Genomic DNA, 25,727 nt, shown 5'->3' with positions numbered 1-25,727 from the left:
GCTCATGACCTTGTCTCATCATAACTGTATCCACCATTACAGATGTGGCAGAAAGACGAGGATGCAGAATGGGATTTCCTTCCTCGACATGGTCCACAACAACCACTTCAAAGGCCTGATAGACAATGGACTCTGACCCTTCCTTGGCCTCAATATAGGGGATTAATGGGTCTTTATAAATGGAAGACTCATCTTCTCCGTGAACAATAATTTCTTGCCCGTCATGTTCGAATTTGAGCATCTGGTGCAAGGTGGATGGCACAGCTCGGGCTGTATGGATCCATGGCCTTCCAAGAAGAAAGTTATAAGAAGTGACCATGTCCGCTACTTGGAAAACAATCTCAAAGTCCACCGGCCTAATCATCATGGTGAGGTTGATTTCCACCCATAGTTTTGCTCGCTGAGCAATCGAAAGCCCGGATGCGAACATTGCTAGGTCGGATTCTATCCGTATTGATCTTCATGCTTTGCAAAGTAGAGAGAGGGCATACATCTACACTTGAGCCTCCATCAACCATGACTCTCTTTACATAATGCCCCTCACATTTGACCATCAAGTTCAAAGCCCTATTGTGCCCGGCTCCTTCCTCGGGAAGTTCATCATCGGTAAATGAGATTCTGTTTACCTCAAAAAATCTATTGGCCATCTTCTCTAACTGATCCACTGTGGTCTCCTCTGAGATATGTGCCTCGTTCAGGACCTTGATTAGTACATGGGCATGCTCTTTGGAATGTATGAGCAGAGATAGTAGAGAGATTTGGGCAGGAGTCTTTCTTAGCTGGTCAATGATTGAGTAATCCTGAGCTTTCATTTTCTTCAAAAACTCTTCTGCCTTTGCTTCAGTGACTGGCTTCTTTATTGGCAATTGGCCTCCTCTGATTTGCTTGGCCTTCATCAACTCTTCTGGAGAATAACACCTCCCTGATCGAGTCAAACCTCCAGTTTCCCCCACTTCCTCTATGATTTCCTTGCCTTTGTAGCTTTGTAGGTCATCACAATTTTGTTGTAGTTCCAAGGAACAGTTTTTGTGTTTATCACATGGGGTTGCACGGCAGGTTTGATTATGATCGGCTTTGTTATGCCATTCGTTCCGCCCCGATTCTGCCTTATGACGGGATGGCCTCCAAGGACATATAACCTTGGGCTTGGAACATTGGAGCGAACCTCTAACCTCGAGACCTTGGGCACAAATAAAGTTACCTTTTTTGAGTTCGGGGTGCCTTTCACAATCACCGGCACATCTCGGCTTGGTCTTACTTCCAGACTTGTTCCTTCTTGAATTGCTCCCACTGTCATTTCTGTTTGGTCGACCGGCTTGTATTCCTGATCTCGGCCAATCATTCCCACGAAATGAACATCGTTGTGTTCCGGAAACGGGTTATTTGTCACATTAGGAGGGTCCTCTCCATTCGTTACTACAATTAATTTTTCAGAAATGAGTCTTTCTATGGCTTCTTTCAGAGTCCAATAGTCATCGGTGCTATGCCCCGGGGCACCTGAATGATATTCACATCTAGTATTTGCTTGAAATCCATGTGAATTCGGATGCATGTGGTGGGGAGCGATGGGTCCAATCACGCCCATTTGCTTCAACTTCTGGAATAGACTAGAGTATGATTCAGCCAATGGAGTGAATTTTTCTGACGGCCTCTACTCTAGACCATAATCCTGCCTGGGGCGAGCATTGTAGGGTGCCCGAAAATTTTGTTGCTGAGGTCGGGGGCCCCTTAGAGCTGGTGCCCGTACCTACTGATTGGGAGGCCGAGCATATGATTGAGCATTGAACACTGTATATTGTGGTGGGCCCACAGAGTATTGAGGAATTGGCGGGGGATAGTAATGTTGAGGGTAGCTGGATCGCCCCTGCTGAACTTGCACATAAGTGTGCGATGCCCCTCTTTGAACTTCCCTGGATCCCGAGGTCATCATAGAACCTTCATCTCTCTTTTTCCTATTTGCAAAACTTCCCGACCCATTTTGGATCGCTTGGGTGGTGGCTTTGAGAGCAACCTGACTTACAATTCTGCCAGTCTTTAGGCCATTTTCGACCATTTCCCCTATCTTGATTGCTTCAGCAAAAGGCCTACCCATTGCAGACAACATGTTTTGGAAATAATCAGGCTCTTGAGCCTCCAAAAAGACAGTGATCAATTCATGATTATCCATGGGCGGCTTAACTCTGGCCGCTTGCTCCCTCCACTTGATGGCGTACTCCCTAAAGTTTTCCATCGGCTTTTTCTTCATATTGGATAGGGAATTGCGGTCTGGTGCAATATCAATGTTGTATTGGAATTGCTTGATGAAGGCTTGGGCCATGTCATCCCAAACATGCTAGTGAGAGATGTCTTGGTCAATGAACCATTCAGAAGCTACCCCCACAAGGCTTTTCCTAAAGTAAGCCATCAGCAGCTCTTCCTTTCCTCCTGCACCACTCAGCTGGTTGCAGTACCTTTTCAAGTGGGCGATAGGGTCGCCGTGTCCATCATATTTCTCAAATTTTGGGGTTTTGAACCCTCGTGGCAAATGGATATGAGGGAACATGCATAGATCACTGAATGAAACACTTTTGTAACCACCTAATCCCTATATGTTCTTTATATTCTGTTCAAGACTTTTCATTTTCCTGCCCATCTCATCTGGCTCAATCGTCGTGGCAGGCATTTCATTTTCCACTGGTGATTCGTATCCAGGAGTCTTATTGTATGGAGCCGAGACCCCCAAAAGCCATATTCGGAGAATAGTATATTCCATCATAAGCATGAGATGATGGCTCATTATTTGGCCTCATCACAGGAGGTGGTGGAGGGATTGTATATACCGGTGCACCAGACACGACGAGAGGGGTGTTCCTGACCGGTGCGACTGGAAGTCGCATATTAGAGGTACTAGGGGCAGCATTGAGGCTATAGTTCGGCACATACCTTGGTGGTAGAATGGGGTCTCTCATTGCATGGAGCGGTGGTTGAGTAGCCTGGGGTATGGTATAAGTTCCCTCTGAGGGACCCTGGGGTGGAGGTCGACCGGAAACCCAAGCTTGATATACATCTGACAGTTTTTGTCTCAATTTTCTTATCTCCTCAGACTCTTGCTCAACTGACTGACCTTGCGGATTGTCACTGACCAACTCGATTTCATCACTGTTATCCATTACTACTGGTCCCTTAGATCTTGTAAAGTAATGATGTGCTGCCAAATTTACCACAAACCAACCACCTTAAACTTACTGGTTTAAGAGAAAACAAACGTGTTAGGGTTAAGCATTTTATAGATATGAATTACACGTAATATGTCATGCTCCTAACATCGCCACCATTTCTAAAATGCTTTTGGAAGGCTTCAATGTTTCATTCTGGCCTATCAGCTTGTTGCTTATTGACACTGTTATTTCCTTCTTCTTTTTTTTTCTTTTTTTTATTATTTTTTTTCACTCGCCTTATTTGATCCCTTACTTTAGAGCCATTTTAAAATGAATACTTGATCGAGCCTTTTGTGGGTTGCCTACGTATCATGTCGCCGCATGAATCAGATCATTACGTAGTTCAGTTATGCAAGACACTTGATTTTTTTTTACAAAACAAACATCAAAAACTTTTTCATTGATTTTCTATATAATATTTTGATACAAGACTCAAAAATCAAGAGTTACATAAAGATAAACGAGACCAAACCTGACTCAAATAGTCATTTTAGAATAAAAGTCAAAACAATACCAAAAGACTCTTATAGACTTAGAAACAACAAAAGCATAATGAAAAGGACTGATAACTAAAAGAAGACTTTGATCTCTGCAGTAGAATCCACCAGCATTACTGTAATCAAGGCTCTTGTTCCTGCAGCTGACCCCCAATATTGCGGTATATCCTCTCCAAGTCTGCAGATATATGACGAGCAACGTTCAATGATACTTCTGCAAACTGCTCGGGCGTCATGCCCTAGCAACTCCTGCATGCTCTTGAGGTATATGTGGCTACCTCGAGGATCTTTCCCTTAATGTATTCCTGAGCCACAGGTCTCAGCTAGATCCAGCGCATCACGCTCGCGGTCCAAGGCCATATCTTTCTGGCGCCGAACTTCTAGCGACTCCGCTTCTAATTGATTGATCACCTTTTGGTAGTGGTGTCTTTCTATTTCAAACTCCGCGATCTGGCTCTCTTTGCTTGACTCAACTCCCCCTATCTGATCCCTCAGACCTTGGATTAATGGAGCGAAACCTCTACGTTCATGATCACAGACTACCCTGAACTGGGTTTCTTTCTCTTCTTGCTGCTGAGCGATTGTGACTATGTTCTTCTTTCGAATTTGGGCTTTGAGTGTTTGCTTCTCTCGTGCCCACTGAGCCTTTTCCTGCTCAAAATCAGCTTGTTGTACGTCAATGGCTGTCTCCAGAATGCCCTTATCTTCTTGTAAAGTGTCAATATGAGATTGGAACTCTTGCGCCACTTCCCTTCTGGTTTCTCTAACTCTGACCTCGATCTCTCTCTCCCAATCAACTGCGTGCCGTATGGATCTCTCTGTCCTTTGCTCGGGGATAGCTTGGTTGTGAAACCACTCAAGGTATGCGAGGCTTACCTCCCCACGTTCACGATCATCTACCATCTCGTCTAAATCAAAAAATCGACTACCAAACCAAATCTTCTGGCATATGACTCCCTTGGAGGTTCCTCTCCCTTGAATTCCCACATGAACGGGCACATATCCTCAATTGGGGGCCTCTTTTGCTCTCTCCCTAACTGGCGCATGACGCGTAAAGGCGCGTAGGGTTGAAAACCCCTAAAACCCATGAGTATGAAAAAGGGAACCAGTAATAGTTCCAAGTGATTCTATCAACACTCAATGAACCAAGTAATATCCGCCAAGCCCTCACCCCCTCTGGAAGATTACAACTCGCAGCTCTGCCTGGGTGATATCCAATGTAATTCAGCCAATCATCATTGAAATTTACTACTATTGGATGATGATAAAGGTGCTCTATGAACTACATCTACAGCAGAATGTTGCATCCCTCAAAGTAATCTTCACTTTCTTGACAACGGGTCAAATCCCGAAAAATATCTCCCAAAATCATGGGAAGAATGGTATGATCCTCGCTACTTTGCAAATATGAGACTACCGCAACCAATCGAATTCTGATGTGCCCACCACGCTCCGGAAAGACCATGATCCCTAGAAATGATATCATGAACGCGAAGATTCTCAACTCCCTCCAAGCATCGTAACTCAACTGGTTGACGAATTCTGTGCCCGAGAAGTTCTCAAACCCTTTCTCGTCCCCAAATCTGTCATAAAAATATTCCGACGGAACCCAACCTTCGTTTAAGCAAACCATTTGAATTCGACGAAGGCATAACTTCTTTAAAAAGTTGTTCACACCAACTTTTCTCGGAGCAGCAGGTCTTTTCCCACGAAGGTCTCTCCCCAATCCGGTGAACCCACCTAATTCTTCCAATGTGGGTGTCATTTCACAATCTTTGAACCTGAAGACATTGTTCGCGGGGTCCCAAAAACCTACTAGAGCCTCGATTAAATCTCTGTTAGGCTTAATTCCCATGAGGTTGGTGAGGAACTTGAGGTGCTTAAATACTCGATTCTGTTCCCATATAGCAAAACTATCCCACCAATTACTGAGACTACTCGGGGTCTTATCTCTGATCAAGAACATAGGAGGTGTCTCGTCCCTTACCCTTTTCTAACTTCTTCTTTGTGGAGAACTCATGGTGATCCTAAGAATAAGATAAAAAAAGAGTTAGGACTTACCTAAACTATATGCAAATTATGATCATTTATTATTTTATTTTATTTTTTGGTCAATTTAGGACTCGATCTATTTTATTTTAATTTTTTTTAATTACAATATATATTTTGAAATTACCGGACACAAAAGTTGAGATGATAAAAGCGAAAGAAAATGACTATTATTACAAAAACGATCCTTTAATACTTTCATAGAAGGCATAAAGGATGTCTCGGCAAAAACAGCCAAACACAGGAACAAAACAATAAAAATAGACAAAATAATAAATAAAAAAAACTATTTTTACGAAAATGAGCCTTTGCAATATGAGTATAACCAGATAAAAATAGCTACTTTTCGCAAAAACAATCTTTCCGGAAAGGTTTAAAGTTGTTTTGACAAAAATGGCCAGACATAAGGGCAAAATGGTAAAAGGTAAATAAATATGGATAAAGTATCTATTTTTACAAAAATGGCCCTTCAACACTTCCCAGGAAGATTTTAAGGTTGTCTTGGCAAAACAGCTGGAACATGAGGGCCAGACAGTAAAAGGTGACCAACATAGACCTTTTTTTTTTGAAAATTTTATGCTCCTTTTTTTTTTTGAAACATGTGGGCTGAACCCGATGGAAGTTGTCTACGTATCTCACATCCGGTGAGAATCAAACCCGCGTAGTTCAGTAAAACAGGGTACTCTCCCCTTTTATTTTTTTTAATGAAAATTAATCTTTACAACTCACACCAGACTACTACAAAATATATATATTTTTTTAAAAAAAAAGGTTTATTTGCACTAAACTAGGAGAATTATTCTCTTTTTTTTCATTTTTAATAATTACACTAATTCTTTTTAAAATCAGTCGACAATGCAAGTAAGCCTTCCAAATGATGTATCAAGTAGCACATACGTGAATATGATGGTCTCAAAGAGGATACTTGTCTTATACGGACCCGACCCCTGTGCCGAGTTTCACTAAGTCAAATGCATGTGATGCAAATAAAGCGAACCTACTAGGGATGTCCGGCATGAGGCTTGTTCTTCTAGGCTTAGATCCTATTGGAGAAGGTATCTAGACTGGCTTACTCGAGCGGACAACTCGAGCCGAGGAGGGTCAGTGTACTGGTAGCATTGCTTTCCAGCTTAACTGGTGGTGTTCCACGCCTAAAACAGGTGTGACTAAAATCCTTCACCGGGTGACGAACACATCGGCTATCTCAAAAAAATCGGGCTATGTCAAGCAAATGCCCAATTTTTAATTTCAAAAAGACTCAGAGGGGGTGTGTGAGAAAACAGTTTATATGTACAGTTCAATAATATCAAAATGATAAAAAGCGAACAGGTAGCACATTAGGCACAAATAAATCACAATATTTACAAAATTAATAAAGCCAAATAAAAAGTCAACATGTACAAGCTTGAATTCTTATGTAATTCCCCAGCAAAGTCACCAGAGCTATGACACTCCTTTTTAACCCCTCCAAAAGATATGTACAAAATGTAATGGAAGTGGGTTATAAACTGTTCAAAATAATATTTGTATGGGCCAAAGAGTTTTTCCAATTAAAGTGACAAAATTTGAATAGAAATTATCTTATTGTTCAGAGTGGCCACTTAGAATTGATTTTTTCGGTGTTCCAAGTCACCATTTATTTGGATCCCTAGTCAAAGGAAGGTTTGACTCTATTTTAATCGGTCCGCGAAAATAAAGTTCGGGTAAGGAATTTCGTTGACCAGGGAGAAGGTATAAGGCATTCCCCGAGTCCCATGGTTCTAGCACGGTCGCTTTATTGACTTAAAATGGGCTTGAATTAATTTTGGACAAACTGTGATTTATATTATTTTCATGTTTTACCTATCCTTTTTTATCTCTTGATTATTAGAAAAAATTAAAGAATATTTTTGAATAATAAGATGTCATAACTACACTACGCAAGCGAATGCGTGATCAACGAAATTTATTATTTAGTCATAACGGCGCTACGCAAGCGAATCCGCAGTCATGACAGACGATTGTTAGCATGTTATTTACTTTTGAAAAATTGCTGCAATTGTGTTGGAGGAAACATTAGCCCTCTTTTTTTCAGAAAATTTATTAAATGTCACTACCACGCTACGCAAGAGAATCCGTGATTATGACAAAAGATTTATAAATTAATTAAAACTATTGAATATGACATGAAATTGATGAATTAACTTATTAAAAGTTAAGCGTCACGCTACACAAGTGAGTCCGTGAAGTTAAAGCGCACCTACTATTTGCCTAACGTTTAAATTAATTAAAAGGAAACTAGTTAATTAAAATAGCAGAAAAATCTGATATTATTATTATTTTTTCGAGCTTTATAGTTGGGAAAAATTATGCAAATAAATGTTGGACCAACTTTATCTATTTTAAAAGAAATGAGCCTACTTCTTGTTAAAAAAAATGGGCCAGCTTGTATGGAGCTTTTGGGCTGCTGGAATTATTATTAAAATGGGCCAAGAAATGAATTTCAATTGGCCCAATGCTATCTAGAAGAAAAGGGGTAATTTTGTTGTTTAAAGATAAATGAGCCAACTTTTATCTTTGATTCAATAAGGCCCAAAGTAGATACAATATTAGCTCTTTACTTAGTTTGAGTTCATGACCATTAACTACATAGTCACAATTGTATAAACGCCCACTTTACAAAAATAGCCATTTTTGCAAATCCGGCAAAATGGCCAGATTCACAAAGATATTATCACAGCATTCCTAGAAGCATATGTTAGCAGTGAAATTTCAGCAACTAAAACGAACTCATGCTATGTGTTATACACCTAAAGTCATTCATGACATACTTAGCATTGTTACTCAGATATAATAGCTTGAAAACATGCTTAAAAATCCATAAATGACTTACATATCACATTCAAAAACTTACAACTCAATATTCAATTATTATGAAGGACTATATCACATTATCACATGCTTGATACATAACAATAACATACAAGCTCTTTTGTTATCAAACTATTCATCACATCAAACACATTTAAATGGTGCAGCATGTTCAAGTTGTTCCCATTGCTGAAAATACGTACATTAAGAGTCTTAAAGGATTACCTGGTAGCAAAAGAATAAACAGTAGTTCAGCAACTAAAGCAGCATAAAAACAGCAGCAAATCCGTGTTAAACAACCCGAAAACTTAGAGAGGGAACCCACAAATGAACTCTAAAGAGGACTTATACTTTTTTTAAAAGTTTGCACTTTAAGATTCACTCCCAAAGCTCACTATTTCAGCTTACTTTTCATGTGTTCAACTGCTGAATTTTTTTGTTTTTGTGACAAAGCAATTATAAAAAATGCCCCCTAGAAGTGTGATGGAGTCCCCCCAAAGTGAGGAAAGGGCAGCCCTTAAATAGGCAAATTTGGACAGATTTTGGTTCACCAAATGTCTGTCCGACAAAAACTGACATTGTGTGCTAAACACTGTTCAAAATCTGTCCAAAGGTCAAAGAAAATCTACTATGTCAGAAATAAAGAGAGAAAAAAATATCATTTCAGCCACCCTAACTAGTAAAAGTAGGCTACTAGCACCCTATTTTGTGATAAAATAACATAAACTTCAGATTTTAACAACATCAATATCACCATGTTGATTCAAACTAAACCAAGTATTAAAACATGTAATTAAACTTCACACATGTGTTATGAACCAATCGTAAGCAAACAAAAATTAAATATTAAAGCCAAACAAAACGCACGCTATCGCTGGAGCGATTTAATAAAACCAACTAGACAAACATAATCAAAAATGGATTAAATGAAGAAACAAGATAGAAACTAACTTTAACTAAAAAAAATTAAAAATTAATTACGGAGAAGGATTACGATTTTACCATATACTCTCAAGTATTTCCTCACTACCTTACTTTAATCAACACAAAACTATTTTACTACTTCAACTAGTGCAAAAACAGAAAATTTAACATTCCAAAACTTCAAAAACTAATGCTAAAATAATTAATAATAAAAAATAAAATCTGAAAAATAAAAATAAAAATAAAAAATCAGCCATGAAAAAGAATAGGATTTTACCATTTTACAATTCAAGTGGCCGAAAAAATGGTGGTATACCAAAAGAGAGTATTCGGGGAGGTCGCCGGAATTTGGCCGGATTTTGATCGTCGGATTTTCAGGTTGAAATTGGCATCAATAGCTAAGTCTTGAGGAGCTCTATCCATTGATATAGGTATTGTGGGGTGGTAGTGGATGGAACTTCAATAATTTGGGCAAAAAAGTGACGGAAAAGTTTCCTAGATCTAAGATTCAAGGAGTTTGAGGGATTTTTGAAGGATTTGGTTTGGAAATATGGAAAGAGGAAGTTGTGGAGATTACATGGTGTGAATTTGGAGGTGTTTGGAGATGGTCCGCAGGCGGCGGCGATTTCCGGCCGGCGGCGGTGGGGCAGCGGCTTGGGGGGAGAGAGAAGAGAGAGTGATGAGAGGGAAAGAAGAGAGAGGAAATAATGGGGAAATGGGGCAAATTTTTGGGGATTTTAGGCTTTAAATACCTAGGATGAAGATCAAACTAGGACCGTTGGATTAAATCAAGATTGGTGGATGAGATTGAATCTTGTCACTTAACCAAAACGACGTAGTTTCAAGACAAAACTACGTCGTTTTAAGCTCTTTTTGGCAGCCCCCTTTTGGACCGGATTTGGGCTCTTTGGGCTCAAATTTTGGGCCAATTTTGGCACAATTTTAATTAAATTACACTAGCCCAAACCCTACCCCATTTATCAAACCATTACTCAACTCTTAAAACCTATACATATACAAATAAGAACAAACACACACACACACATACATATATATATATATATGGCGAAAATTAGGCATTTACAAGTTTCTTCTTTAAGGATTTAAATTTCTTCGCCACTTTGAACATTTTACACCCTTCAAATGAGGTATTCCACCCCTCTCTGACTAGCTCCACAAACTAAGGGTGGTGTGACCATGTGTTACAGTATTGGAAGGATCTTTTTCTTCTAGTATTCTCCTCTGCTAGTGATACTTTTGTAGGAAAATGGTCACTTATGCCTTCCGACAGAAGAATAGCTCTATATGTATGCGTATTATCCAGCCACACACTATTTATAAATACCCAATTTATTTTGGAGAAGATTCTCTGATCAACATTTTTATCATTCCAGGAATGCCTATTGCTTTGCGTAGGCAATTCAATCAAGCCAGTATCAAACACACAGTTATTGAAATCTACCACCCCAATCCAGGAAACTTGACACCCTCCAATTATATCATCATCGTGGAGCACAGCATTAAAATCTCCCAGTATCATCCAAGGTTGCATACTTCTTCTACTCTGATTCACCATATTATCCCATATACCTCTTCTTTCTTCTCTTATGTTATGGGCATACACAAATTAAACATCAAAAGTCAACTAGTGAGGTATATAGAAACCCTCACAAGTAACTATTTGATCAATCATAGCAATAAGTTTGATCTTGTACTAATCAGATCTCCATAGAACCACTATTCTTTCATTGTAATGATAGTCCAGATTTGAGATGAACTGCCATCCTCCAAATAGTTTCCCCATTACTTGATCTATTATATCCCTCTTTATTTTTATTTCTAGTAGGCCTATTAGTCCTACTCTTTCTTTATTGCAAAGGAGTTTAATCTCCTTTTGCTTATTAGGGGCATTTAAGCCCCTTACATTCCAACAAAGTAGATTAACCATCCCCTAAATAGGGCAATGGTTGTCCTCCCACGTTCTTCTCCTTCTCAATACCTTCTAAGTTCTCTGTATCTCCTATTTGCAAAACCTCGTAAGCATTCGACCTCTCAACTCATGTACTGCCCTGTAGTGGATTAGCCCTACCAGTTTTCATAGGAGTCACCCAACTGGAATTACTAGTAGTTCCTGTGTGCCTTCCCTAACCTTGGGCACTATATGTTTTACCCTTTCCCATCCTTTTATCTGACCTTGCCTCTGCAAAGTTATTATCAACCTTATCATCTTTGTTTGTTTGTCGCCCTTTCTGTTCTTGTTGTGTTGCTAGCTTTGTTGGATGTTTCTTCCTATAAATTCTTTCTGAATGACCATACTTTGAGCAATGTATACACAATGTTGGTTTCCAATCATAGCAAATTCTCTGTTCTACCAATTGTCCCTTTTCATTCCGAAACAACACCATTTCAGGTAGTTTTGAGTCCATTTCCACCTCAACTAGCAGCCTTGGAAAATTCAAGTCATTCTTCCTTTCGATATTTTGGTCCACCATTAATGGTTTCCCAACTAGACTACCAATCTTGCTCAAACCTTTAGGGCTCCAGTATTTAAAATCGAACCCTGGAAATTTTATCCAAATCGGAACCGTAAGCAACTCTTCCCTAGTGAACTCTAGATCAGGACTCTATGCCTTCACTATGAAAGGTTTATTATCAAAATGATAGATCCCTCCTTGTATAGCCTCATTCTTACAAATTTCAGAATCATATCGCACAAGTTTGACTCCATTTTTCAACATTAATATTTTATTAATATCATGTTTAGTCCAAAGTCTCTGGATATTGCCTTGTATTACTGTGAATAAAGGATGTGCCCCTAACACATATCATACTACTAACATTTTTCCAAAATTCGACTTTAGAGCTTATGTTATCTAGCTCAATTTCAATAATTGGAGACTCACAATGAGTTTTGGGAGCAACATATTCTAATTTGAATCCGGGATTAGAAATTTTTGGCAAATCGAAGTCTTCCCACACAGATTTCTTCTGTTTTTGCATTTCTAATTCTTCCTCAACTTCATCCGCATGTGTTTTCCTTCCTTTACTAGTTGATTCCACATGATTGCTCCTTTGTGGTGATTGAGTGACTTCATTCCAGATCTGTTGAGCTTCCTTCTATTTCTGCTTAGCATTTTCATTGGGTTGCACCATTGTTTCATTGGTTTTTGCCTAATTTGAGGAGGATTAGCCTCTTTCGCATTAACCTCACTACCTCTTTTCCCCCGCTGAGCATTGATTTGTGATGGCAAATTTGCTTGAGCCATTAGTTCTCTCTGAGATGGTATGCGTGCTCTCTTTCCCATGGACGGTACATGTTTACTAACATGCATCCAGAGAGAAACAAGCCATCGAGCAGAAAGTTACTAAATTAAATTAAATGTTTCTGTTAAACATTTATATAGAAAGAATACATGTGTTATAGTAGAGGGGGATGGGAGGAATGTCATTGGGTAGTGTCCACTACGAGTGCATTTCGTGTTATCGTCTAGCAGAAATTAAATGAGTTTTGTTTGATCTTCCTAAAGCGGAAGTTGAATCAGTTATGGTTTTTCCTAGTAGAATTTTATGTGTTGGTCCTTAGCTAGCTGGATTCTTGGAGTAATTAGAAGGAAAAATACATAAGTTGCATCCTAAACTTATCCGAAAAGCTCGATTGCACACTAAAACTATATGGGTGTTCAAGTACCTTCTTATTCTAGTTTAGAGTAAAACTAATATCACCCTTATGACTGAAAATGAGAAGCTCATTAATAAAAAGAAAATAAAAAAGATGGGTCCCATTTCTCTCCTTAATTTTCAGCCGCTATCTTCCATTACATCTACTTTTTCACCCCCCCCCCTTTTCTTTCTTCCCCATTTATTGAGAATAAGTAGTTAGTCTAATACAGCTGAGTAGCTAATTGAGCAATTAAGTTGTTAGTAGTTAGTTAAGTTGTTAGTGGTCAGTTGACAACCGGATGTGAGCTATCCATTAGTAGGTTATTAGGAAGTTAGGAGTTTAATTATAAATAGCATTGTATAGTATATTTAGACACATTCAATACAACAGTAAGCTTCCTTCTCAAATATCCTCTCTGTACTCCATGGATGAGCTGAGAGATAGAGCTTCATACAGGGAGAAACTTGATATAGTATCAGAGAGGTGAATCGATCGTGTCACGACCCAAACTGGAGGATCATGACTAGCACCCGGGTCATATTTGCCAAGCACCAACGTACATTTTATCTAACCGTCCTTATTATCTTTAAGGGCCGACGAGATTAATATAAATAGTAGACATGGATCATGAAAAACTACAACGAAAGATAATGGCATGAACATACATAACATGGGATAACCAGACAGCCAAGAAACTATAAATAAGGTACGAGCTACCACGTTACCATGAAAGACTATGCGATAAAAATCAGCCGACAAGGCATACCAAACTATACATGAGTCGACAACTGTCTATGAGCCTCTAAAGGAACATACGTACTGCAACATTGCCGGAATAGGCCCCGACATACCCATAATATCTATAACAAAAATGCATACCAAGACCACGGCAAGTCCGGAGAAGGAATCTCGCCAATAACCACTGAATTAGGCAGCCTACTATGGTGGGAGGGGTTGTGTCTATCTGTCTATCAAGACCTGCAGCACGACATGAAGCGTCCACAAATAAAAGGACGTCAGTATGAATAAAGTACTGAGTATGTAAGGCAGGAAAGTATAAGTACGAGCAGTAATATAAACAGGGATAGAGAATATACAACCTGTAACATCTGGGTACCTCTAAGGGCTACTGACATGAAATGCATGATATATACATACATATATATATATATATATACACATAAACTTTTAAAACATACGCCTCTATGGGCATCATCATCATCATGTCGTACCCGGCCGTAATAGGCTCAGTAAAAACATACCCAGCCATCATAAGGCTCAATAGAATCGTACCAGGTCACGTGGAGCTCGGTAAAACCCAACTGATCAGTGGTTGCACAATAGGTGCCATACCCGCCTGTCTATAGCGCAGCTCGCTAGACTAAAATAGATACATATATATAATACATGCTGGACTCATTAGAATAATATTCTGAACTTTTCAGAATGATATAAGGTCGGTATCCTCTGTGCACGTTATCAGGACTAACTCTTCATCATGAATCTTATAAGAATAAGTAAGTACCAACAACATTGATAACATAAGAATAAGAGAAGCAACATCAACATCAATCGCTCCATAAGAAGGAAAACAATGTAAGTATTGCTAGCTTCTAAGAGTAGAGTATCTACATCTCGGGTCCTAAATGGCTTCAACATGGCAACCGAAACAACAAAGGGAGAGATTATCCTGCCAGTAAATGTAGTCAGGACCATACAAGATATGAAGTTCCATTTCATCGAAGGTGACATGAGGTATAACGCACTCCTCGGGAGACCATGGATACACAACATGAGGGCAGTGCCTTCAACTCTTCACTAAATGATGAGGTTCCAAATAGAGGAAAGAGTGAAAACAGTCTATGGAGAGCAACATGCTGCAAAAGAGATGTCTGTGATTGAGGAAGTTGTACCGATACCAAAGCCTTCGACCTCAGAGAAATCAAGCATCGAAGGTAAACAGGCGGCCAAATAGCAATCATCGCCTTCAGCCTCGACGAAATTGGAGCAACAGGTAATCGAAGATGAAGATGAGGATTTCCTTACACCTCGAACCTTCATCGTTCCCGAAGAGTCTGATGCAACTAAGTCAATGATCTAGGAATTGGAGCAGGTCATACTGATCGAATATATGCCCGAGAGAAAGGTATACCTGGGAACGGGATTAACCCCCGAACTCAGGAAAAAACTCATTCAATTTCTTATTGATAATATGGATTGCTTCGCTTGGTCCCATTTAGATATGATAGGGATTCCACAGGAAATCACCACATATCGGTTAAGCATAAACCCCAGATTCAAACTAGTGAAGCAAAAAAAGAGGCCCTAGTTTGAGGTGAAATATGTGTTCATAAAGGACGAGGTAACCAAACTTTTTAAAATAGGGTCTATTCGGGAGGTGAAGTACCTCTAATGGTTAGCCAATGTAGTTGTAGTTCCTAAAAAAGGAAATAAACTTAGAATGTGCGTAGACTATAAGGACTTGAACAAAGCATGTCCGAAAGATTCTTTCCCACTTCCCAACATCGATCGTATGATCGATGCTATGGCCGGCCATGAGATCATAACTTTTCTCGATGCCTATTCCAAATTTAGATGAACCCGGAGGACCAGGAAAAGACTTCGTTTATTACTAAATTTGGAATTTATTATTACAATGTAATGCCCTTCAGGCTAAAAAAATGCAGGAGCTACATACCAACGCCTAGTTCACAAAATGTTCGAAGAACAAATAGGTAAAACAATGGAAGTTTACATTGATGATACGTTGGTTAAGTCCCTGCGCATAGAGGACCATTTAGCTCATTTGCAGGAAACATTCAAGATCTTGAGGAAATACAACATGAAGCATAACTCGGAGAAATGTGCCTTCGGAGTCGACTCGGGTAAGTTTCTCAGCTTCATAGTATCGAATCGGGGCATCAAAATTAACCCGCTAAAATCAAGGCCATCGAGGATATCACGATCGTGGATAGTGTGAAGGTCGTGCAAAGACTGACAGGTCGAATAGCTGCTTTGGGTCAATTTATTTCGAGGTCATCGGATCGAAGTCATAGGTTCATTTCCCTGCTCAAAAAGAAAAAGGACTTTGTACGGACCTCGGAATACCAGCAAGCCTTAGAAGAATAAAAGTGATACCTATCAAGCCTACCTCTGCTTTATACCATGAAGGTAGATGAAAAGCTTTACCTATATTTGGTAGTGTCCGAGATAGCGGTAAGCGGGGTACTAGTTCGAGAAGAGCAAGGTATGCAATTCCCTATTTATTATGTAAGCCGAACTCTAGGGATGCTGAAACCAGATACCTTCACCTAATAAAATTAGCACTTGTATTGATAAGAGCATATAGGAAGCTAAAGCCCTATGTTCAATGTCATCCCATATGTATGTTAACCACTTACCCCTTTCGAAATGTTTTGCATAAGCCCGAATTATCGGGCCGATTGGCCAAATAGGCCGTCGAGCTTAGCAGGTACGATATTGAATATCAATCACGTACGGCCATAAAGTCTCAAATCCTAGCTAACTTCGTGGCCGATTTTACGCCGACCCTTGTACCCGAAGTAGAAAAAGAACTTCTGCTAGGATTGGGTACATCATCAGGGGTATGGACCCTTTTTACGGATGGTGCCTTGAATGTGAAAGGGTTCGGACTCAGCATTGTCTTAAAACCACCTACGGGCAGTACCATTAGACGATCTATCAAAATTTCTATGTTAACCAATAATGAGGATGAGTATAAGGCCATGATTGTAGGTCTCGGGCTAGACAAGAGCTTGGGGGCAGAGGTCATTGAAGCCAAGTACGATTCACTGTTGGTGGTAAACCAAGTAAACAAAAGTTTCGAAGTTCGAGAGGATAGAATACAATGGTACTTGGATAAGCTACAGGTAACTTTGCACCGCTTCAAGGAGTGGACTCTGGATCATGTGCCTCGAGAATAAAATAGTGAGGCTGATGCACTTGCTAATCGAGGATCCTCGGTCAATGAAAATGACATCATCCCGGGGACTATCGTCCAGCTATCGAGGTCTGTAGTTCAAGAGGGTCATGCTGAGATAAATTCAACAAGTTTGAATTGGGATTGGAGGAATAAGTACTTTAATTATTTGAAAGACGGCAAACTCCCATCGGACCATAATGAATCGATGACCTTACGAACCAAGGCTGCCAGGTTTGCATTAGACGAGGGTGAAACACTATACAGGAGAACGTTCGATGGGCCATTGGCAGTATGTTTAGGGTTGGGGGACACCAATTATGTGTTATGAGAGATCCACGAAGGTACTTATGGAAATCATTCCGGCGCCAAATTTTTGGTTCGCAAAATTATCATAGCAGGGTATTACTGGGATAGCATGGAAAATGATACTAAGGAATTTGTCAAAAAAATGTGATAGGTGTCAACGATTCTCACCAATGATTCATCAGCCCGGAGAACAACTCTATTCAGTCCTATTCCCGTGACCTTTCATGAAATGGGGAATGGATATAGTCGGCCCTCTACCAACGGCCCCAGGTAAAGCTAAATTTATTTTGTTTATGACTGATTATTTTTCTAAGTGGGTGGAAGCACAAGCCTTAGAGAAGGTCAGAGAAAAAGAAGTTATTGACTTCATCTGGGACCACATCATATGTCGGTTCGGGATACCTGCCGAGATTGTATGTGGCAATGGAAAACAATTCATCGGCAGCAAGGTGACGGAGTTTCTCGAGGCACATAAAATAAAGAGGGTTTTATCGACACCATACCACCCAACTGGAAATGGACAGGCCGAGTCAACATACAAAACTATCATTCAAAACCTGAAGAAAAGGTTGGACGATGCAAAGGGGAAATTGGAGAGAAGTTCTACGCGAGGTACTTTGGGCATATCGAACAATGTCGAAGTCTAGCACGGGGGCTACTCTGTTCTCTTTAGTATATGGCTCCAAAGCCCTAATCCCTCTCGAGGTCGGAGAACCCGGCTCCAGGCTTCGACATGCATCGGAGGAATCAAATCATGAGGTTATGAACACTAGCCTCAAGCTATTAAATGAAAAATGAGAGGCAGCACTTGTTCGGATGACCGCGCAAAAGCAAGGAATCGAGAGATACTACAATAGAAGGACCAACCTTCGACACTTTGGAATCGGGGACTTAGTTCTACGAAAGGTCACCCTCAATACTCGAGACCCAAATGAAGGGAAACTAGGCCTGAATTGGGAAGGACCGCACCGAGTTCTCGGAGTTGTCGGCAAAGGATCGTACAAACTAGCACAATGGAAGGTGATTAACTGCCAAACAATTGAAACATATCATTACTAAAATGATACTACTGCTAAGGTATTACTTTATCCTTTTGTCCATTTGAGTTTAAAACTGTAGATTTTCGATCGAGGCTATCGAAAGCATACAATCTCGACGGCACCCTTTTTACACAAAGGCCTTAGGTTTTAAAGCATGTGTTGTACTTTTTTCCCTTAGATTGGATTTTGTCACAAATGGGTTTTACCAGAAAGGTTTTTAACGAGGCAACAACTATGTGCTACCTAAGGAAAACTCAACAGTATCCAAGGCTTCTTTTCAATCAACCTTGAATACTGGGGGCATCACCCTCGGAGGTTATATTTTCAAGGAAAATACTTCACGCCTAAGAGGGCCTCGATAGGAGAACTTTGTAATGGGTCAAACGGTCAGATGAACCATGTCCATATAGAATAGTCGAGCCCCGATGGCAAAACATGTACGCATTATTTGAAGAATCATTCTGTTTATATCAAAAATACTTTTTGTCTCAAAGAAGCTTACTATTATACGAGCGCTACACTTACAATCCTACAGGAAACGACTCAAGAGCCAAAATACAAATACACCCCGAAATACTTGGGGACTGTCATTGACAGTTAGCACATCCGAGTCATCGAAAACTCGGACTCTTAAGACCTAAAAGAGGCATCCCGCGATATAAAGGTCAAGGCCAACATACTCGGGGACTAACTTTCTGAACAAGTTCGAAAGGTTATCGGAAAACAAGACCAATAGACATACCCGAAGGCTACGTCCATATTAAAGACTACGGTCATATAAAAAGGCTACGGCCGAAATAATGCGGCTCGGAGACGTCCGACTTCTGCTATAAAATTAAATGCCTTCAAATACTTTGAAAAAATCGGTTAAACCAGGCTACCCTTGGCAAAAGCAAAAATAAAGGGCTTCGATAAAATCAGCCCTCGAATAATTTAGAGGCTTCGATAATATCAGCCTTCAAAAAATCCTCAAGAGGTATTTGATTATGTTTACACAAAAAAATTACTAATAAGGTTCTGATCGATCGAACCTTCAAAAAACCCAACGGGTATGAAAAACGCATGCTAAGGCATACAAAAATTTTCACTAAGTCTTTTAGCCAAAAAGAGGGAAAAATTATAGCCACTTTAGAGACCAAATCGGCCCGACTTAAAGATCCTAAGGGCTGATATATCAAAGCCTAAGGGCCAACTTAAAAGAGCTTAAGGGCCAAAAACACATAGAGTTCGAGACCTCGCTCTCACTTAACTTGGACCCAAGAACCCATTGTTGCAAGCTCGCATCAAATTGATTTAAGCTTAGATCAAGGATTATTTAAAACCTTAAGGGGTATTATATTGATCAATAAAAACCTAAGGGTTTATTATGTTCTGAGTCCAAACCGATACTCGGACTGAACATTTAAGGTGTACAATTGAATTTTCCACAAACAAGGACAAAATGAGATTCAACATAAAGCCAAAGCTGAAACAAAGAAGTCTTTTTGTATTCCTAAAGAGACATTAGCAAAAACTATTTACAATACCCAGAGGGGTCATTACACAAAAACAAAATAAAGAAACCTAAAACTACTCCGGGGCCACATCTCCGGCAGTTGCATCTTTGGGAGCCGCGTCTTCGAGAGCCTTATCCTCGGGGTCTTCATCTTCGTCTCCCCCACTATCAGAGCCACTAGCTAAATCCTTGTCATTAGAAAGCAAAGTGGCGGCCTCTTCTTCCAAAGTCTTTTCCTTTTCAATATCGGCCGAGAGATCGAAGCCGCGAGCATGCACCTCCTCGAGGGTCTCTCTCCGGGACAGTCGCCTGGCATGGTCAAGTGCACATGATAACTTGACTTTAGCCACATCAGATATCTCCTTTTCCCGAGTGTTAGCAGCTTCTACATCAACTCGGTACGAAGATATAAATGTTGCAGCGTCAGATTTGGCCTTAGGGAGCTCAGCAACTGATTTGGCTTTAAGATCTTCAATTTGGCGGCCTCGAGCTAGGCTCACCTCCTTCACACTTTGAAGCTGGCATTCGATTGAAGCCAGCTGCTCCCGAAGGGTATCTTTCTCTGAGGCAAGACTGTCTATGCCTTGCCTCCACCTTAGGGTCTCGGCCTTCTTCATCTTGAGCTCCTCCCGAAGCTTCTCCACCAACTCGCCTTTCTGCTGAAACTGCGAAATTGAAGTATTAGTCATCAAAACAAGCAAGTGCATAACAGATCTTCGAAGGCTATATTACCTTTTTAATAAGCTCGGTCTGTTCTTGACGAGCCTTTATCAATTCAACTCATAGATCGATGATCTCCTCATCTTTTTTTGACATAGAAGACCTTAAGGTTGTCCCTCTCCTCCACAAGCCTCTTAAGTTTGGCTTCGCATCGGGCAAGCTCAGTCCAAGATTTCGCGAATGCTTGTCGGTGAAGCAACACGGCCTTCTCACAAGGAAAGAAGGTCAGACTTAGAAAGATGAAGATTAAACTTGAGGTAATGAAAGACAAAACTTACCTGTTTGAGAAGCTTTTCGGCCTCCTCAAGAATAAACGAGGCATCATGATCGGGACCTTCTTCAATCCTCGCAATACACTACCAAAAAATATCATTTCCTTCATGAGTCATTCCTATATCGGGAGTCCCCACGGCCTGGGTATCTCGGAATTGCCCCTCGGAGAAGACCGGGCCCCACGGCGAGTCATCTATGTTGATTACCCTAAGAGGATCACTTGGGATATTATCTTGTCTTTGAAGGACCTCGGGGTTAGGCTCTCTGAGCTCATCCACCAAGTGGCCCCCGAAACAAAGCGCGCCTTTTCCATCTGATGACTCGGGGACTTTGCTTGAGCTCCCCTCTAAAATTTCTTCGCTTCGATATCGAACCGCCTCTTCCACTATGGGTTCATCGGCCTTCGAAGCGCCAAAGCCTCTTCTTTCCCGAGCTACCAGCGAACAATCTCATCTTCTTTCTCTCCTTCCTGATCCCAAAGACATTGGGTCGTTTCTGAAGATAGGGCCACTGTGTCAGCTTTGGGCTTTCAAGCTTTGCTTTTCTTTGGCTTCGTAGAATTTGCAAGCGACCTCCTCTTTCTTCTCTTTTCCTTTGAAGGCTTTGGCGTCTCTTCTTCACCAGTTGGGGGCGACCGCATGTCAATAGAGACTCTGAGGCCTGCATAAAGATGAAGTAAGTATTTCGCTGAGAAACGCAAGTATGCAAACAAGAAGACTCACCATGGTTTTTTGCCTCCCATCAACCTTTGTCTAGGCCACGCCAGTTGTGCTCCGCGTACGGAGAAGTAGAGGCCAATTTCTGGACCCAACCTTCAAGGTCTGGGACTGCACCAGGAAACCAAGCAACAGCTACACCATCGGAAAGGAGTCATACCGAGAAAAAGATAAGGTTGAGGAAGATAAGGGAAAACTGGTCATAAGAGTCACTATCAATAAGCATGTACTTAAGTTTCATGTTCCATTACTCAAGGAATGGCATACTCTCAGTAGGAATCAAGTCATTGGTCCTGATTCGGACAAACAGGCTCATACACCCTCGGTCTTTGTCCTTATCGATGCTGGAGAACAGAGATTTCAAGGATTAGCGTTACAGCTTTATGAGGCCACCTCGATAAAGGTGAGGGCTATACAGCCTGATCAGATGGTCGAGGGTAAAAGGCATCCCCTTGACCCGGCTCGAGAAGTATCGGATCAGATTAATGATTTGCCGAAGTAAGGGTAGATCTGGCTTAGCATCACTTGGTATTGTTGGCAAAAATCAAGGATAACTGGATCTATGGGACCCAAAGTCGATTTGGCAGGACCTAGCGTGAATGGGTAGGTGTACACGCTTAAGTACCCCGCTTTGTGAGTAGTGAAATCCTCTTCAGGGGTAGGGATCACTACGTCTTTGTTCTCCTAGTTGAAGTCCTTTTCACTTGCTCGAGCTTATCTTTGGTTATCAAATAGATGTATCGAGACATGGGCTCGCATCGGCCTGGTGTCGACACAGGTTTATAAATCTTGAAATCGGATGTTATTTCGCACGGTGGGGGAATTCACTCCTCGACGCGAGGAGGAACCACCGGTCTACTTTTGGACAGTCGTGATGACGCAGAGGCTTTTTTTGGGGGGAAACGGTTTTAGTTGTTTTAGCCATTGTGGTGTAGAAAATCCAAAGAGAAAGGGTTGATGATGAAGTAGAGGCAAATTAAAGAGAAGGATGAACTCAGGGAGGTTGAAGGAGCTAATAAGATTTTGAAAGAAGTAAAAGCTTGTAAAATGGCGAAGCTGGTCTATTTATAAGGGCCACTTAAGCATGTTAGGGAAGCCAAATAGCCGACCGGCAGCCTCCTCCAATTAATGGCCATGGAAAACTGGGCAGACATGACCCTTTAGTCACTTCAGTCACTGATGTCACGAGATTGGCATCATGATCGAGGCATTGAAGGATCGAGAATCAAACCATTTCTTATCATTTTATTCTAAAAACGCGGGGATTATCTGTATACGGTCAAAATCATATGCCTCCAATTTATAGGCTCGAGGGCGAGGTAGAGTTCGAACCTGATGGACCAGACTCAAGCTCGGAGATAGAATGCAATGCCCGGAGAAAGTAGTACGAGAAATACCGAAGTCGAGTATGCTCAACCCCGAAATAGTACCGTTATGGATTTGTAACAGAATGAGCTAGATTCCTACCACGTCCCCAAAATCATGGCACAAATCCCAAAATAGGATTGTATTATTTCGTACTAGGCGGTTAGATAGTTGTATAAAGAATATTCCTTACTGTAAATAGAAATATACCTTATTTAGGATTCTCCTACTATATAAAGGGGACCGTAATCATTTGTAAGGATCATCTAATTATTGGCAAAGAATATACTATTTTTTTTGCTCACGGTTCATCAGAATTGTCTTTTTATCTTTATTGCTCTTACTTTACTGTTCTTGGTTCATCTCGGGGTCACTGAGCTCGAGGTCGCTACTGCCTACTAACTTATCTGCTGGTTTGGTCTGCCTATTTTCCTTCATCTATACTTCATATTTCTTGATTATTAATTGGTATTGAACTAAATCACATTTTTTTAAAACACCAAATCAAATTTAATTGTTACTTGTATTTTCGAGGTAAACAACTGGTAAAGTTGTTGCCATGTGACTAGGAGGTCACGGGTTCAAGCCGTGGAAAGAATCTCTTGCAGAAATACAAGGTAAGGCTGCGTACAATAAAGCCCTGCGATAAAAGTCGCTACAAAATGTCACAAAGTCGTTGCTAAAGACATATAGTAGTGACGTTATTAGGGTTGCTGCAAGTACAACGTTTTTTTGTGACGAATCCTTGGGGTATCCAAAAAAACATTTGGGGCGACTATAGTCGATACAAATAGTTAATAAATATGCCTTCTCACAAAACAAAGTTTTAGGAAAGTCGCCACTGGATGACTACAATTAGTAGCGACTATAATTGCAACTAAAACCTTTATAGTTTCAGTGGAAACTCTTGCTGCTATAATAGGTTGAGATTTAGTGGCAACTGTGGTCGCCATAAATACTAATTGCTTTTGTGGCAAGGTTCTGGGCTGCTCTTTTAATATCTTAATTAATATTGAGATATCTATTCGATCGTTAAAGTATTAGGACTATGTTGTAAAATATCTTACTTGTTTGATACTCAAATTTAAGGTTGATAATATAATAATTAAATATATATTCAGATTTAAACATATCAATCTTAGTTAAAGCAAATAGGGGCTTTACTGATTTCAAGCTTGTTTAGTATGCATTTTGTTTACCTCAAAAATACGAGTAACAATTATATTTGATTTATGATTTTAAAGATAATATCGACCTCGAGCATAGTGGCCTCGAGATGGGTTAAGGAAAATAAGGCAAGAATAGCAAAGTAAGAGAAGTAGAGCTAAAGGACAATTCTGATGAAAAATGAACGAAAAAATAAGATAGTATATTCTTTGCCAATGATTAGATGATCTTTACAAATGATTGGGGTCCCCTTTATATAGGAGGAAAGCCCTAAATAAGGTACATTTCCATTTACAGTAAGGAATCTTATTTGGACAGTTGTATAACCGCCTGGTACGGATTTGTACTAATTCGTACAAATCTATTCTGAAATTTATGCCATGATTTTTAGGGACATGGCGAGAAACTTGTCCTTTCGTAACAAACTTGTAACGACACTATTTCAGAGCTGGTCATGCTTGCTCCGATGTTCCTCATGTATTTCGGGCACTGCATTCTGTCTTCGAGCTTGAGTCTGGCCCATCGAGCTCGAACTCGACCTTACCCGAACTCGTTCTTAAAGCGACACCTCGAGCCTGGGAAATTGGGCATACTTGATTTCGACCATATACAGATAGTCCCACATTTCTTAGAATAAAATGATAAGAAACAATTTGATTCTCAACCCTTTGATATCTCGATCATGATGCCAATCTCGTGACGTCAACGTCTGAAACGATTGAGAGGTCGCGCCTGTACAGTTTCCAAGGTCATTAATTAGAAGCGACTGACGATCGGATATTTAGCTTCCCCAATATCCTTAAGTGACCTCTATAAATAGGTCAACTTCACAATTTTGCAAACTTTACTTCTCAATTCGTTTTCAAAATCTCATTAGCTCCTTCAACTTTCCTGAGATCACCCTTCTCTTAATTTGTTCTTACTCCATCATCAACCTTTCCTCTTTGCTTGAATATCTAAACAATAATGGCTAAAACATCTAAAACTGTTCCCCAAAAAAGAAAAAGCCTCTTCGTCATCATGGCCATCCAGAAGTAAACCGGTGGTGCCACCTCGTATCGAAGAGTGTATTCCCCCGCCGTGTGAAATAGCATCCGATTTCAAGATTGATAAACCTACATCGAAACCAGGCCGATGCGAGCCTATGTCCCGATACATCTGTTTGATAACCAAAAATGAGCTCGAGCAGGTGAAAAAGGACTGCAACTAGGAGAAAAAAGACCTAGTGATCCCTTCCCCGGAAGAGGACATCACTACTCACAAAGCGGGGTATTTAAGTGTGTATACCTACCCATTCACGTTGGGCCCTGCAGATCTAGCTTTGGGTCCCATAGATCCAGTTATTATTGATTTTTGCCAATAATACCAAGTGACATTGGGCCAGATCTACCCTTCATTCTGGAGAATCGTCAATCTGATCAGATACTTCTCGAGCCAGGTCGAGGGGATGATTTTTACCCTCGACCATCTGATCAGGCTATACAGCCCTCGCCTTTATTGATGTGGCCTGATAAATATGCAACA

The 25,727-nt window shown here is 40.5% G+C and overlaps 2 protein-coding genes and 1 long non-coding RNA gene across 3 annotated transcripts; all 3 read right to left on the bottom strand.

Moving 5' to 3' along the window:
- Nucleotides 1-356: 356 nt before the first annotated feature.
- Nucleotides 357-2,245, bottom strand: LOC138883862 (uncharacterized). The gene is made up of 3 exons (XM_070164580.1): nt 1,936-2,245; nt 1,173-1,497; nt 357-981 (listed from the first exon to the last, which is right to left on the bottom strand). The coding sequence occupies exons 1-3, from the start codon at nt 2,243-2,245 to the stop codon at nt 357-359; spliced, it is 1,260 nt and encodes a 419-aa protein (XP_070020681.1).
- A 6,328-nt stretch (nt 2,246-8,573) lies between these two features.
- Nucleotides 8,574-10,234, bottom strand: LOC138884314 (uncharacterized). The gene is made up of 2 exons (XR_011404484.1): nt 9,795-10,234; nt 8,574-8,818 (listed from the first exon to the last, which is right to left on the bottom strand). It is a non-coding gene; the product is annotated as an uncharacterized lncRNA (long non-coding RNA).
- Nucleotides 10,235-20,036: 9,802 nt separating this feature from the next.
- LOC138883861 (uncharacterized) lies at nt 20,037-23,989 on the bottom strand. The gene is made up of 7 exons (XM_070164579.1): nt 23,844-23,989; nt 21,939-22,015; nt 21,702-21,806; nt 21,521-21,615; nt 20,961-21,038; nt 20,786-20,887; nt 20,037-20,627 (listed from the first exon to the last, which is right to left on the bottom strand). Exons 1-7 carry the CDS (start codon nt 23,987-23,989, stop codon nt 20,037-20,039), a joined length of 1,194 nt encoding a protein of 397 aa, XP_070020680.1.
- Between the last annotated feature and the right edge of the window lie 1,738 nt (nt 23,990-25,727).

This window comes from Nicotiana sylvestris, chromosome 12 (assembly GCF_000393655.2).
Source record: "Nicotiana sylvestris chromosome 12, ASM39365v2, whole genome shotgun sequence".
NCBI lineage: Eukaryota > Viridiplantae > Streptophyta > Magnoliopsida > Solanales > Solanaceae > Nicotiana > Nicotiana sylvestris.
Note: the sequence above shows the minus strand (reverse complement) of the source record. Positions and strands in the feature narration are given on the sequence as shown.

Bases quoted from the DNA above. Each gene is read 5' to 3' on its own strand.
- LOC138883862 (XM_070164580.1), bottom strand. From the start codon at position 2,245: ATGAAGAAAAAGCCGATGGAAAACTTTAGGGAGTACGCCATCAAGTGG. The intron at 1,498-1,935 runs GTTCTATGATGA...AATATCATTCAG, and splicing joins TAGGAAAAAGAGAGATGAAG to GTGCCCCGGGGCATAGCACC. The intron at 982-1,172 runs GTTAGAGGTTCG...TGACCTACAAAG, and splicing joins TTTGTGCCCAAGGTCTCGAG to CTACAAAGGCAAGGAAATCA.
- LOC138883861 (XM_070164579.1), bottom strand. From the start codon at position 23,989: ATGGCGACCACAGTTGCCACTAAATCTCAACCTATTATAGCAGCAAGA. The intron at 22,016-23,843 runs GCATATTTATTA...TCTGTTCTCCAG, and splicing joins AAACTTTGTTTTGTGAGAAG to CATCGATAAGGACAAAGACC. The intron at 21,807-21,938 runs GTATGCCATTCC...CCGATGGTGTAG, and splicing joins TGACTTGATTCCTACTGAGA to CTGTTGCTTGGTTTCCTGGT.